At 46.0% G+C, this 16,327-nt stretch overlaps 2 protein-coding genes across 3 annotated transcripts; one reads left to right on the forward strand and one right to left on the reverse strand.

Annotated features, from left to right (window-relative positions):
* The first annotated feature begins 147 nt into the window (after positions 1-147).
* Positions 148-6,233, forward strand: ORRM1 (Organelle RRM domain-containing protein 1, chloroplastic). Of its 2 annotated transcripts, none has more exons than XM_008645683.3 (9): positions 148-647; positions 747-844; positions 1,296-1,530; positions 1,617-1,714; positions 1,813-1,878; positions 5,302-5,379; positions 5,507-5,575; positions 5,661-5,767; positions 5,864-6,233. In XM_008645683.3, exons 1-9 carry the CDS (start codon positions 304-306, stop codon positions 5,969-5,971), a joined length of 1,203 nt encoding a protein of 400 aa, XP_008643905.1. In that variant the 5' UTR covers positions 148-303; the 3' UTR covers positions 5,972-6,233. The 2 variants fall into 2 exon arrangements, with proteins under 2 accessions (XP_008643905.1, NP_001159310.1); NM_001165838.1 differs by having other exon boundaries at positions 244-647; positions 5,308-5,379; positions 5,864-6,190.
* Positions 6,202-7,838, reverse strand: LOC103627686 (pentatricopeptide repeat-containing protein At3g22690). The gene has a single exon (XM_020538681.3). The coding sequence runs from the start codon at positions 7,746-7,748 to the stop codon at positions 6,282-6,284; it is 1,467 nt and encodes a 488-aa protein (XP_020394270.1). The 5' UTR covers positions 7,749-7,838; the 3' UTR covers positions 6,202-6,281.
* Positions 7,839-16,327: the final 8,489 nt, after the last annotated feature.

Raw genomic sequence — 16,327 nt, forward strand, 5'->3', positions numbered from 1 at the left:
AAAAGCCACTAAAAGCAGGTTCAGGGGTTGCACCGTGAGAAACTCATCTTTTAGAAAAAACTGCTTTTAGATACAACCCTTTGGTTGACTTTTAACTTTTAAGAGACAAAAGCCAAAACCAGAAGTCAAACCAAACACACTCTAACATCAAGTAAATTGACATCAAGGCACCCTAGGATAACTTCATCATCAAGTCAATTCTGAACTACTGCCGCGAGCTCGCAATCACATCTGCCTCGTTCTCACTTCCTACCCGCTGGCCGCTTGCCGGTACCACACACGCGGCACGCCGCCGCGCCAGCCATGGACACCGCTCTACCTTCCGTCCTCATAGGCGGCGGACTCTCCGTGTCCGTCTCCATTTCCACCGCCACTAAAGCCGGCAGCCAATCCATTTCCTCCCACCTCTCGACCTCCTCCCTCCGTTTAACCGCTCGCCATCGGAACCGGCGCCGTTTGCCCCTCCTTGCATCATCTTCCGAGTCTCCTCCCGCGCAACTAGCCGCCGCTTCGACTGAGAGCCAGTCGCGTTCCTCCAGGTGGGTGGTTGTGATGGATACGCCCCCTGCCGCCGCGGGAGGCAGCGGGGTGTCCCGCGCAGAGGCCGTGGATTACTACGCAGCCACACTGGCCCAGGTTGTTGGAAGGTGAGTAATTTGGCATTCTGTAGCAAACGAGAGCAGTTACCGTTCTTTTTTTATTTCAACGTTTTTTTATGCTGAAAATATTGTGGGTAATTATGGCAGTGAGAAGGAGGCGCAGATGCGCATATGTGAGGCTTCGTGGGATGGGACCTACGAGTTCCGCTGCGAGATCGACGAGGATGCATCGAAGGAGCTTGCAAGTATGACCTCCAATCCCTCGGTGAAGTGCAGTGTGAAAAAAAAAACTGACGTGCTTTGGTGCTTCTTATTAGTATAATTTTGTGAGAAAGCGTCACGTTACCCTTCTGAGTTTAATCCTGCAGAGTGAGAGATGTGTAAACTGGAAACAGTTATACGAGTTTGTCGATAACTGCAGACAGATGTCTTTCTCATCATGTCATTCTCTGAATCAATCTAGTTTGCAATTGTTCTCCTTATTTCAGACTCAGACATACTATTCCGAAGTAGTTTTTTAGCATGCCAAGGTATACTTAAATTGCTTTATTGGTTTAGGGATTGCACCACCCATTGGGCTGATTTCGATGATGCATTTGAAAATTAGAACTTCTGATTGACAAAGTGAAAAACATTTGGAGAGGCACATACTGAAACTCATACATATTTGCTTCTTTCGCTCTTCTCAATTTACAGAGATGCCTGGAGTGTTATCTGTTCAACTAGATATGGGTAACAAATCAGAGAAGGATAATCACAGCTTGAGTCTCTCGACAGCTAACCTTGTAAGCATTAGTGATGGTGCTTCTACATCTTCAAGTGGGAAAAATGAGTTTTGGCTTGTCCGGATGGAGAAGCCCGGAGTTGAAGTTGTGACAAAGGCCCAAATGGTGGATCACTACACCCAAATCCTTATGAAAGTGTTGGGGAAGTATGTAATCTCATCAACCTAGCTACTACTTTACTAGTATCTGTATGTTGTGCATGATAAAACTGTTGTCATCTCTCAAATTTCAGCGAACAGGATGCTCAGGTTAGTATATATCACGTTTCATGGGATAGGGATTATGGTTTCTGTTGTCATATTGATGAAGAATGCGCAAAAGAGTTAGCTGGTGAGCAACTTGGGCTTTCATACCCCTTTGTATAGAGTTATGACAAATCCATGTCTTTGAATGCACTAAGCCATTGACAAATTAACTTTGTATATCAGATGTTCCTGGAGTGTTATCTGTTCAACCCGATACGAACTTTGGATCAGACAACAAAAATTACAAAGGTTTGTTCTCATTTCTTCTGATTATGATTAATACCCACTCATTTCTTAACGCCGTTATCTTAAGTCCCATTCCCATCATTCTATGTGCATCATTGGCAGCCAAAATTATTTTCTTCCTGTCCAAGACCTTTATTGGTGCATTTCCATACATGAAACCACCAATGTTGCTATACCAATCTTGTGCCTAGGTTTGGCCTTGTTTTCCATTTTAACAAGATATCTAGAGTGAATGATTTGAAAATTTGGATTAGTCAACCATAAGCAATTCTTATGAACTAAGTTGAAAACCAGTCAGTTTCTACAAGCCTGGAACAAGCAAGGTTCTATATTTTTTTTATCATAGGCCAAAACTAAAATCCTATTTATTCCCCTACACAACATTGTATTCTTTTGTTGGTCCTTTGTGAGGTCCATTTATGTTAGACTGTTAGTATGTCTTGGGCCTAAAGCCCAGCCCAAGAGGCCCATTAGGGTTGTAACCTTAGACTACGACCCATATATGTAACCCTGTCTCCAATCACTTTGTATGAAAGATTTGTCCCTCTAACAGGTTCTCTCCTAGAGCCCTGCAGCGAGAAATTTGTCAAATTGGGTCCCTCTCAGTTGGTTCTCTTCAAAAAAGTCGGATCTCGTGGCACTTGTAAAAAAAGGCCTGTTTGAGTGCAGGATGTTTGTCAAAATAGGTCACCTGATATTTTTTACGTCTCACTAGTGGGTCCCTTCCATGGATATGTCCGAAATACCCATACTAAACGCCAGGTAGACGACGAAGACGAGGTAGGCGGCCGTGAGCGCCAAGACGACGACTGCTGAGTGAGGTAGCCACACGCGTCTGCGTCGTCCGAGAAGAGGTTGTCCGCATTGCAGATGGACCCGGTGACGATGACCTTGATGAGGAACGCCACCACGAACACGAGGCTGCACTCAACGAGGAAGTACCTACACATAGCATGTACGTCGTTTCTAGAACAATCACCAAAGGCTAGCCGTTTCAGCCATCGGCAGGAGAAGATCTAGGAACTCGATCAAGAGGAATCCTACTGCATGCCTTGACACTTGCATAGCTAAGCTCTTCCTAATTACTTAATTAGTATACCACTCACTCACTCACCCTGATGATTTTCATTGATCGTGGGGTCTTCATTGAGAGCACAAGTGCCGGGTGCAGCAACAGATTGTACCTGGATCATGTGTCATTTTCAAATCCCATAATGAACATACTTCTTATTCCTGACACCAGCTAGCTAGCACGGGAGACCGACAGGAGGGGGAGCTGCTTCGCGATGAGTACACGACGAGGGAGACTGCCCAATCAGGAAGGTTTCACGAAATTTCAAGCGGCAGAGCGAACCAGAGCCTGCTGGAATCGAGCAAGAAGAGAGGCAGGAGAGAAAGAAAGGGGATGGCAATTTGGTCATAACATTAAATAGGACCCACTTGTCAGTCATTATAAATATTGGTTGGGGTATTTTGGCAAAGATGTTGGACTAGACCGACCTATTTTGACAAGTGCAATAAGACATAACCTATTTTAGAGAGCGGCAACGTAGAGCGACCCATTTTGACAAATTTCTCCTTTGCGGCCCCCGCAGCCGGCACCATGGTCAGTATGCCCCTCTCCTCTGATGTTGTTGTCGCATGTCTCTCCCTCTGGCCAGCGCGCTGCCCATCTTGGGCATCCGACGCGGCTAGCACGCCGCCCGTCCTCACTGTAGTCGTCAGCCTAGACACTACCGTGTGTGTGACCTCCACAGGCGTGAGTGCTGCCGAGGCACGCACCGCCTTGGCTGCTACCGTCGTGGGCGTGGGCATGGTCGTCCTAGGCATGATTGCTTCCACGTTACCCTGTCACAGGCCCCCTCATTCCACTCTTATCCAACCCAATGTCGTCCTGGCCCCACTCGGTGCCACTGCGGGTCACTTTCCCTCGATGACATTCTTGCCACCCACTCCGCCATTGTTGCTGCCATCACCACCATCAAGTCTGTCGTTGTTGTTGCTGTTGCTTGGGAGTGTGAGCAGGCTGCTGCTCTCGTCTAGGAGCAAGAGCGTACCACTGGTGATGCTCTTGCTTGCTAGCTTATGGAGCCAAGCAATAGCTCGGGGTGAACAGTCGTCGACCACTGGTGATGCTCTTGGATGCTTAGGCGAAGGTTTAGTGCTCTAGGCAGTGACCCCATTGCCTACCCTCTTGTGGGGGGGGGGGGGGGCCCTTCAGTACCTTACCTTCACTAGGCCAAACATCTCTTATGTCATTCAACATGTGTGCCTCCACATACATGATCCACGGGAGCCACACCTTACCAATGTAAAGCGGATTCTTCGGTACCTTCGAGGTACTCTTGACTATGACCTTCTTCTCCGTTGTTCCTCGCCGACCGAGCTCGTCGTCACACTGATGCTAACTGGGCAGTTACCTGGACACGCGTAGGTCCACCTCCAGATATGTCGTGTTCCTTAGGGGCACCTCATCTTCCTAGTCGTCGAAGTAGTAGCCTATGGTCTCCCGCTCGAGCATCGAGGCCGAATATCATGTGGTGGCAAATGGTATGGCCGAGGCTAGCTCTTCCAGGTCTTGTAGGAGCTCCACAACCCGCTCACCAGGAGTACCATTGTCTACTACGCGATCTACCTCTCCATCAACCTCGTTCAGCGCAAGCGCACGAAGAATGACGAGATTGATCTCCACTTCGTTCATGAGCACGTCACCATCGAGGATGTTTGAGTCCACGTTTCGACAACTTTGCAGTGTGCTAACATTTTCACCAAGGGCCTACCCTTCTCGACGTTTTCGGAGTTTTGATCTAGTCTCAACATATGTCGTGGCTAGAGTTTCGACCGTGGGTGTGCTAGATTGTTAGTGTGTCTTGGGCCTAGAGCCTAACCCAAGAGGCCCTTTAGGATTGTAACCCTAGCCTACCAGCCCATATATGTAACCATATCTCCAATCACTATTGTATGAAGGACTTCTCCCTCTATCAATTTCTATGGCATGGTCAATAATAAGATGACGCCATCCATATTCCAATTTGTTATTAATCCTTGGAGGACTTAATTTGGTACATTTGATTCTCTTACACTTTATTACTCTCATTGAACTTGTACCTAGCATGCCTTGGGTGCATCTGGCGACTTGAATGTCCATGCTTCTAAGAGAGCTTGTATAAATCGCCCAGACAGTAATGAGGTGTTTGGTTTGATGAATCACTCTATCCAAAATAAAGTGATGCATCATGGGTCCATTTCTAAAATTTGGTGGGATGACTCCATTCCATATATTAGTACTAAACAACTAACTATGTGGAATGAGGTGGTGATGGATTAACTCACTCCATTCCACAAACCAAACAAAAAAGTGCGAAGAGAGAAGATGATGGACTACGTCATTCCTCAAACCAAACACTCCATAAATGGTTTAGATAGTTTCAGGTGATGATGGCGTGAAATCATCTGAAGGGACTGGAGCGGTCGATATCAAAACTAAAAGGCTCTTTGTTACAGGTGAAGCACAACATATACTTTTCTGTACATTTCAGCTCATTTGGTTGTTCATGTATCATTAGCCTTTCTTTATTCAGATCTATTTCTATCTTGACTGTCCCTAACTTTTGTGTAAAATGTATGGCAGGGCTTTCATTTTATACATCTGAGAAGACTCTACGGGCAGCGTTTGAGCCTTTCGGTGAGCTCGTTGAAGGTTTGTGATAGGGTAGCAAATTTTTTTAACACATTCATTTATCGTTTGCGTCTTCTGACTCATTTGACTGCTTTGTCACATACAGTGAAGATAATTATGGACAGGATATCAAAAAGGTCAAAAGGTTATGCCTTCGTAGAATACACTACCGAGGAAGCTGGAGGTGCTGCTCTAAAAGCAATGAATGGACAGGTAGGTGATTAGAATTCCTATTCCACGACTAGCATTGTTTCAGTTGTATGATGTTTGCAAACCTCTTGAAACTCACGGTTATACTTTTATCTGCAGATCATAAACGGCTGGATGATAGTTGTTGATGTTGCTAAAACTAGATCGAGAGACCGTCTATCTGGGGGATCTAATCAAGCATTTCGACCACACTATCAGGCTAGATGACTGTTATATGTACAGAACTTACAGCTGTAGAGTAGAGATAAGCACGAGAGCGAGGAATTGCTGGGGGATGCCGAGCCGCCTGATCTGATTGTAGTTCAGTGCCCTTGTCTTGTGCTAATTGCTAGAAAATGAATACTCCCAGCAAAAAAATATGTAAATGCAGCTGAAGTGTACGATTACTAACTTCTACTTAATTAAATCATTCTCAGATACAGGCTTTTTCCTGCTCGTAAGTTTGAATATATATTTAATATTTATGATATGATGGATTTTTTATTAACAAGTGATAATCTTCCTCCAAAGAAATTTATTACAATTGTTCAGAAATAGCGAACGGTTCAGGTTCATATGCAGCTGATGTAAAATTATGTTTCAAATCCTCCAACATATGATAAATACCCTCGCTTTCTATATGCAGCTTGTCTGCAGTGGCAAAGGAATGTACGCTTCCATCTATCTCTATCCAGCTGAGCCCAGGTTTCTTGGCTACTCTATGTTCCTCCATCCTCCTCCGCGTCCTCTTCGAGTCCTCCCATTGTTCCGCTCGTGCATATGTGTTCGATAGCAGCACATACGAGCTGCCATGACTTGGTTTTGCCTCTGCCAACTTCGACGCAGTGAGCTCTGCCATCTCGACGTTGCCATGGCTACGGCAGGCTGCTAGTAGCGAGCTCCAGATTACAAAACCAGGATCTTCAGGTAGATTGCTGGCAAGATTGAAAGCCTCCTTCAAGAACCCAGCACGGCCAAGGAGATCAACCAAGCAGCCATAGTGCTGGATCATCGGCCTGATGCCCATGCTCCTCATTAGGTCGAAGTACTTGAAGCCCTCATCGACGAGCCCGCCATGGCTGCAGGCACTCAAGACGGCTACGAAGGTGACACCATTAGGCTCAATGCCCACCTGCCTCATCTCGACGAACAACCTCAAGGCATTCTCTGGTTGACCATGTGCTGCGAAACCTGCGATCAAAGAGGTCCAATGCTCCACATTCTTGGTGGTGACACTTAAGAAGCAACTGTGTGCAGCACCCATGCTCCCGCACCTCGTGTACATACTGACCAGTGCAACCCCGAGAGGACCATCAAGTGAGAACTCCCGACGGAGAACATACCCGTGTGCGCTCTTCCCAATTGCAAGTAGACCAATGTCCCGAACAGCCGACACGAAGCCAACCATCGTGGCCTCATCTGGCGCTAAACCATAAGCCACAGTCATCTCGATAAACAAGTCCACTGCCACCGGCGCCCACCCGTTCCTTGCAAAACCAGAAATTATGGTGTTCCAAGAAACCGCATTGCGCTGCGGCATTTTCACAAACACCTCCCACGCAGCGTCCAAGTCGCCATCTCTGATAAGCGCATCAAGCAGCACGTTCCAGGTGACCACCGTCCGGTCGGCCATTCCATCGAACACCTTCCGCGCGTCGCACACGCGGCCGAGCCTCGCGTAGGCGCGAATCAGGGACGTGAAGGCTTGGACGTGGGAGACAGCCCGCGAGCCGCCTGACTTGACGAGGAGTGCGTGGATCTGCTCGGCCTCGGCCACGGCGGAGGGCAGCCGCGCGCAGGCGGCGAGCGCGGGCATCAGAGCCGGGTTAGTGTGGAGGGCGTGGCCGGCGCTGTGGTGCGCGCGGAAGGCGCACAGCGAGGCGTCGCCCGAGGGCGCGGCGCGGCATCGGGGAGCTGTGGCGTTCGTGGCGGCCTTGGAGGGTAGGGGGCTTGGCGGGAAACCTGAGGTCGACGGCGAGAGCATCGAGAGCGCCAAATTGTTCATGGAAGCGCCTCAAACTGCCTGCCCATCTGTTCACTGCAACGTGGACAAGGATAACATGTGCTCAGCTCGGCTCTTCACCCCCTCCTCCAATTCTTTTCCGTTCCCAGAGAAACTATCTCATAGGCATAGCCAATTTAAATATTTATTTTTTAATTACCTTACATCTTTTCACCTCAGGAAGAATATACTCCCAACTAAAGCCAAGACGCGCTAAAGGACCCTCATCGAAGAGGATTGACCTTACATTCCACGAGGTCAACACGATTTGTACTCTAGGACCAGGGGACCCTAATCTCAAGAAGCGGAAGATTTCCATACTAACTACAAATCACACAAGAAAATCTCTAACACAACTCACTAGATCACATAGCGTAGCATATAGAGATAAGCCTCTGGACCGCGCCTAGGAACCCTGATGAGATAAGCCTCTAAGGTCTCTCAAGCATCGGGGCACATAACAGGATAAGTCCTTGGGTCCCTCACAATCCAGAACACCTAATGTTACAAGCACCTGAGGCCTCTTGCGCAACAGGGTACCTGACAGGATAAGCCCCATGAGACCGACACTTCTCTACTACTACTTAAGTCCCTAGCGTAGGCGTGCACAATTTTTGGTTCTGCCGTCTACCGTCGCCCACGCTCTCCTCTCTCGCGCCCCCGCTCTCTCGGCAGCCATCGTGGAAGGGGAATCTCCAACCATGGAAGGTCCGCATAGTTCCATGGAAGGTCCGACCCCGCTCTCCTCTCTGCTGTCTCTCCCGCCCGCCATCTGCGCGCTCTCTGGCCGCCATCTCCGCGTCGCCGCTCTCTTCTCTGCGCGGTCTCTCGCCGCCAGACCCGCCCGCCATCTCCTCTCCGGTGTCTCCAAATTTGCGCGCTCTCTTGACGCCAGACCCGCCCGCCATCTCCTCTCTGCTGTCTCCAAATATGCGCGCTCTCTCGCCCCGGATGCTCCCCCTCCGCGATACTCCCCGCCTGCAGGTAGAAGAAGGCCAGCGCCGCCCGGATCACAGCCGGGGCCTCGCCTGCGCCCGACCCCCGGCTGCTCCCCCTCCGCGATACGCCCCGCCTGCGGGTAGAAGAAGGCCAACGCCTTGGCCAGCGCCGCTCAGATCACGGTCGGGGCCTCGCCCGCGCCCGACCGGAAGATGTGCGTCGACTCCACCAGGATCCAGAAAGGAATCACCGCAAGGAAACCTCTGCGCCCTTGTCCTCCCGTCTTCGGCGCCCCACACCGGCGCCCCACACCATGTCCGCCGCGACCTCCGCCCCACCCCCACCTCCAGGTCATCCAGCCTCATCCCAATCGCGACAAGCCAGAGGAGAGCGCGAGAAAATCCCCAATCCGCATGCCACCGCTTCCCCTCTCCGTCTCCTCCAAATCCAATCGTCTCCAACCGTCAATCCGCCCGCCACCTCCACCACCGAATCCCAGGCAGGCATGGAGTGCGAGCCAGAGGAGCTCCGTTGGGCGGCGTCGGCATCGTGGAGGGGGAGCAGCTGGGGCGCCCCACCATCCGCTGCACCACCGACGACGTCTACTTCGCGGATCGTCTCCAACCGTCGATCCGCCCGCCACCTCCACCACCGAATCCCAGGCAGGCATGGAGTGCGAGCCAGAGGAGCTCCGTTGGGCGGCGTCGGCATCGTGGAGGGGGAGCAGCTGGGGCGCCCCGCCATCCGCTGCACCACCGACGATGTCTACTTCGCGGATCGTCTCCAACCGTCGATCCGCCCGCCACCTCCACCACCGAATCCCAGGCAGGCATGGAGTGCGAGCGAGAGGAGCTCCGTTGGGCGGCGTCGGCATCTACCGCTTGTCCGCCTACCACGCCGCCTTCGTGCTCCTCTTTGCCTCCATATTCCCTGAATGGCAAGCCTCCATATTCCAGCTACGCATGTAGACACACGCTAATACCCTGAATAGCAAGCCTCCATACCCTGAATGGCATCTTCACACACATAATTGTAGTGATTGCATGCTTAGGTAGCAAACAATTAGTAGCATCTGAATACAATCAAACATACACTGACATTAAAAATTTACTACAATACTACATAGCTCCTCTGTAGCAGATCAACGATTAACAAGTTAACCAAGCTAATACCACTTATTTCAGTAGTCATGCTAGCACCAAAGCCCACGATAATGTTCAGCCGCGAGCTTGTCTTTTTTATTCACTAGGTTGTGTTGTCAACTAATTTGCTTACTGTGGAGTAACGGATATTGTTTGGTGTTGAACAACATTGTTATTGAGTGACTTGTTCTTTTCATCTATTTGGTTGTTGTCCCCTTTATATTCCAATCATCTTGACATTTGACCAGATTTGGATTTTTGCATCCGACTGCAAGGAGAAGGCGGCGAGCAACAAGGACTCCGCCAAGATGTTGACAGTGGTGCTGCCCACGCATAAGAGGAAGGCCCTAAGCCATCGTCCAGCCCACACCCATCCATTTCGGGAGCTTCTTATTATGCTCTCGGGCCATGATATGATCGGCATCGCGTTAACAGGGTTGGGAAGATGCTGGTATTCGTGGCTTCGTGCTGCATCGATTGTGCTGGACGTCAGGTACTAAGGTTGTTGCTGTGCATTGGAGGTGTGTATATGAGGATGCAACTCGATAACTGCAGGTGTGTTCGATTTTGCATCTGAATCATGTTTCCATAGCTAATTGTTGTATACATTAATTTCATCTGCTTAGTTATGTGCTGACGTGAATATCTGAACAAAATATCCTGTTGTAACCAATCATAACTGATGTTAGAGTTTATCTTGGGCATTCTTTTCATGGCCCCTGTGTATGATAAATTGACAAGTTGAGGAAGGTACACTGTACACACACCTGCTCGCAAAGTGAGTTCATGGTAGTTCACGACTATATAGTAAATAACACTTGCATATCATGTAGGACATGGTCTCATGCTGGTTGAAAACATATACCACTTCCAAAAAGTGATGCACATGGTAGCAAAAAATGCAACTAAGGAAAGAGTAGCATATGTTCTCATAGATCAGTACTTCCAGCTAATCTGAATTTGCATCTGTACCAAAGTAAAATGAAGTAATTATTAAGTAATTTGTTCAAATGGTTGTAGTTGCTATTGTGAAGTGATGAGGAAGCGTTTGTCGATAAGATGATTGATGCAATCTCTGTTCTTAAGCTCGCTTATGCCAAGGTTTAGCAAGATATATTTATAATTGTGTTTTTGTTTTCGTCTCCTTAAGCTCTTCGTCCGCCGAACATAGAAGTCTGGGCGGGTGCCGCTGGCCGCCATGGGTTCAGTCGAGCGCTTCACGCACACGCATGTTCGCCGCCGCCTTCATGGCGCAGGCATGGCCCTACACATGTATGGACACTGAACTGTAGTTATTTTGTGCCAGAATAACCTCTTGGTGCTTTGTTATCTACTCATCTGAGATACGATTTATGCTCTGATATGTCCGCGTCGCGATTACTAATACTGGTGGGCTAGAAGGAAGTCAGGTTCAATCCATTTAAGCACCATGCACGTTGCTTGGTGGGGCTGTCGCCCTTTTCATTGTTGAAAATACAATTGTTCCATCTAAAAGTATGAAACAACATATCATTTTCAATTTTTTTATGCAGGATGAGCGAAAAACTTCAGAATTTGTCTTCCGTATATTCTCAGAATTCATCTTCCCTATAGCTTCTTATTCCATAATCTATCATACATGCTTTGTTGCTTGAATATTAAAATCAGAACTGCAAGAAATATATGGCATAGGGAATTCCATGGAAGGTGACGCTGATGCAAATGATCCATGGAAAGAATGCGTTTTTTGCCTCCAAGAACCAAGGGATACTATTGTCCTCCCATGTGTTTTTAGCTAAACACTTTTATCGGTGCCATTTATCTAATATCGTGGCGCCGTTTTCAGCATTCATTTAAAAATTAGATAGAACAGTTCAATCACTATTCTTGTAAAACTTCACCCTGAGAGGAATTAATATGCTTTGTTAGGCTTCTTTTCTTTATTTTTCTATTCATTAAATACACTTACAACTTACGAATTGAATTAAGGCTACTAAATATTCTGTTATTTCTTAGGTGAGGGATATACTGGATCTGGAGTATGTGCATATGTGTTATATTACTAATGCAGTTGACATGTGAGTGAGACCTTAAAAAATATTTTGTAATTTGTCCATATGTGTTATATTACTGATGCACAGTTGGTTGATTTTTTGTCAACAGGCGAAATGATAGCCTATGGCCTAAGCTTAACACCGAATAGTGGTGTAGTATCACCAATAGAGATGGCCAAATGGGCCGTCCGGCCTGGCTCAAATCCGATGAAGCCCGGCCCGCCAGGCACGTTAAGAAAATCGGGCCAGGCCTTTCAAGCCCGTGGGCTCATTTCCTTGACCGAGTCCGGCCCGCTGTGGGTCTAAATGGGCTGGCCCGACCTGGTAAGCACAGTAAAAATGGGTCGAAAATCGTGCTAAGCAAAAAGGGGGCTTGACGGGCTTAGAGCTAGGGCCGGGCTAGCCTACTGGGCTTGGTTTTCTATTTGGGTGTGGCTCGCTTATTTGTGTCATGCTGGCTTGGGCCTGTATAAAAGCGGGCCGGACCGAACTGGTACCGGGCCAAAAAAACGTGCTTCGGGTTGGACTTTGAGCTTCCTGTACATCTATAATCACCAATCTGAAGAAGAGCTGGAGCCAATTTATAGGCCGATAAAATATTTTCTTAATAAGTAGTAAGTCTTACATGATTTTATTTGAAGAAGCTGATTCTTAGGTGTAAGGACACTGTCTTATCTAGCAATCTTTGATTTGGACATTGTAGTGATTCCCTGGCTACTTGCAAGATATTGTATACCCTAAATCATCAAAGTGGTGTTGTTGATTCACAAAAAGTTACTATCATTATCGTCGTGGGATTCTACTCGTACTCACCCGTAAAGAGCTTTGGGTTTTTCCCTAATACCAACAAATAATAAGTTCTTTTCAATAAAAAACTACTTACAGACAATAAGTCTCTGCTACTATAAAGTAGGTTCACCTAAATATGGATTTGAATATGTGAATTTAAATCATGCTTGTTGGTTCCAAACTCACATTAACACCTATATAACCAATAGAATACACAAAGTATGTTTTATATTCTATACTAAAACACGCACGGTGTATGAGGTTGTAATATAGTGGTGAAATAGCTAGATTAAAATAATAAAATTTATGTATAACTAGGATCATAAATGAAGTATAACACACGTTTGTATATAAGTTATCGTGGTATTATATGTTTCCGTTGCAACGCACGGGCACTCACCTAGTAACAATATAAGCTCCCAGGATCCCTCGCACCCTAAGACACTTCATGCCTCGGTGCGTCTGCTGGATGAGCCCATCATGCATCGATGCATCTTTAGAACAAATTTATTATGTTTGTTCTACTATATGTTATCATCGTAAATGATAAATTAAATTAATATAACTATTTAGAATAATACTTCCACTTTCCGTGATGGAGACAGACGATGAATCATGTCTGATCAATAGCGCAACCACAAATTCAATACATAGAGAGACAAAATACTTTAAGATACTCCGAGAATACTACTACAATCAGAGGCAATATTGGCTGCATTGTAGGCTCCGGTCAAGTCATTGTCATCCTCCCTAATGATACTAGAATCTTCATTGAAGAAGTGCTATTGTATCTAAGAGCAACTCGTACTCTCCTCACATTCAAAGATATCTGTCATAGTGGCTATCATGTTACAACTATGTGTGAGGAAGATATTGAATACCTCCATATCACTATATCAGACGGAAGCGGTAGAGAACACTCCAGGAACTTCCTTTCGGTTGTACTAGTCTAGAATTAAACCACCCCTTAAATTTGTTGTGATGTCTACTATATTTAGGAATCTTGAATCTTTTTTGGGTATGTCATGAAAGACTCTAGGACACCCTAGATTAAGGGTGATATAGAGCATCATACTTAGCTCTGCTAGCCATGGCATGAAAACCACATAAATTTCTAGCCATGGCATGAAAACCACATAAATTTCTAAAGACTTTATATGCATCTCGTATAATACATGACAATTGATAACTAAGCCATCTTTCCTAAAAATTAAGACAGAGTCCCCGAGTTTACTGTAATTACTTCAGGGTGACATATGTGATCCAATTCACCCTCTGTCAGGGCCCTTCGTATATTTAATTGTTCTTATAAATGTTTCTAAGTGGAGCATGTGTGCATATTGTCCACACGAAACCATAATTTGCAAAAAAAAATTGCCTAGATTATCCATTTGCATGCGAGGTTCCTAGAATCAAAATGGTCGCCAAAGTGTTTACCTACAAGGCCTTCAATGACTATTGTCTTGCTCTGAACATAAATATAGAGCTCTCTATGCCCCATGTGAACACATAGAATGGACTCACCAAGTCATTAATTAAAGGAACAAATCCTATTGCTAGGTCACTTAGACTCCTAACCAGCTGTTGGGGACACACACTTTTGCACACTACAACCTTAATCAATTATAGACCATCTATTTGTCACTCTGTTTCGACCCACTAATTAACACATGGTCAACAACCAGTGGTTTTCCATCTGCTTAAATTCGATTGTGATGTATCCATACTGATATCACCACCCTAGCATACATCTATGGGACCCATCACAAGTTGGGGTACATGTCGATTATAAATCTCTATTCATAATCTAATATTTAGAGCCCTAAAGTGGTGATATGCTCACGACTCGATATACTAATATATTTGATAAAGATCATTTCCCAACATTAGAGTGAGGATTAATTGTACCTAAATAATAAAGAATCGAGAAATTGAATAGAGTGCTAGTAGCATCGAATTGCTTGACGATCCAACTAGATTTTGTAAACGTCCTGATCACCGACTATAGAGACTCGATCTCTCTTTGGATCGCCGAATATTTTAGCTTATGAATACTATGTTTTTGTTCTCAGCAACAAGGAGAGACTCTGCTTTTGCTTTTGAAGTGGCGAATGTATTCAGATGGAATAATCCAGTCAGCCAGAATATGTTATAACAAAAGAGAATAAAATATATAGCCTCCACGCAGTTGCACTCCTATGCATCTTGCTGGCGGTTGGCTCGCTGTGCATCCCAACGCCTTTCTCGACAGGTGTTGTCTCATCATACGGTGGCACTTATCCGGCCACCTTGGTGCACGAAAATACAGTACTACTAGTACACGCGTTCCAGCCCCAAAGGGAACCTCGGAACTTGGAAGGACGGTCGCTAGCATCCCCTTTTGCTGATCCGTGCATGATCGATTGGCGCGATCATCGAGAACGAAACCGCAGCTCCATTGGTCCGTTTGGCGAGGCCCCATGCATGCATGGACCATCGTACCACGTGGTTTGCGCGACCAACCAGGCGCAGCTCCGGACCACCACCAGTCTACCACGAGGACAATCTATCTCTCCAAGCGATCTCCTCCCTTCCTCTCTCTCTCTCTCTCCTCTCTCCTACTATAGTACTGTGCCGTGCGTGGTCACCAACTCATCATGCATGGTGCAAACATGCACGCTCCCGGCCCGTCGATGAAGAGTACTTGTTTCTACCGGCATTAGTGGTCATCGCTGACAGATACTAAAGGACTTGTTTGAATACAAACTACTACCTCAGTTCTCGAATAATTATAGTCCGCTAGAGAGTATTTCCAAAGTATATATGGGAGGTATGTCACCATTTTTGAAAACAAATCCTTTTTAATAATAGTTTTATGTTTAGATAAAAAAAAACTTTATACCCCATTTGAATGTAGATATTGGAGCACAAAATTGTGGACTGAAATCAGCTTTCCTAAATTTTATCCATTGGATTGAGTAGGAGAAAGAGGATTATCTAACAATCTAAAATGTTGGTTTTGATGGTGTGTTAAGTCTGGGTGTAATTTATTTGATAGATTTAGTGGATGTTTTGAGTGTGATGGTAATTTGTTGCGTGTGTTTTGTAAAATTTAAACCGATAAGTTATACAGTGGTATAGAAAAGACAGGACGAGGAGCAGTAGATTTCATGCTCAGTAGCTCTCATGCTTACTTGCTTAGCCGTAAAACACTGTGCACGCTAGTTCGATCGGCATTGATTTCGAGCACACACACAAAAAAATGTTATTCGGAAAATAAGATACGTTAGTTGCTGAAGGCCCACACATCACTTCTTGCATGAAAAATAGTACTAGCTGTACTGCTACGTGGGTGTTATTCCCAACATATTCTCCGTTTATTCTACCGAGTTTTTTTTTTTGTTGATATATATAACGTGCTATTCTAGAATGGTTGCAGTTCGTCGCAACGGACAGAATATGATTCCTTTTTTCCCCCAGGCCTATGTAAGGGAGGGACATGTCATTTTAACGGTAAAGGAAATACACAGAAAAATGCTTGAGATGCACTAAGGGATCATGGTTGTACGAACAATAAAAAAATAATAAACCAGATAGATCGTTGGGTGATGGAGTGCATTTTTTATCAAAAAAAAAAATCTGTTTCTAGCAATTCGTTTCTATAGAAATGATTTTCTGATACAAATTGCACTTCGACACC

This window comes from Zea mays, chromosome 5, assembly GCF_902167145.1.
Source record: "Zea mays cultivar B73 chromosome 5, Zm-B73-REFERENCE-NAM-5.0, whole genome shotgun sequence".
NCBI classification, from domain to species: Eukaryota; Viridiplantae; Streptophyta; class Magnoliopsida; order Poales; family Poaceae; genus Zea; species Zea mays.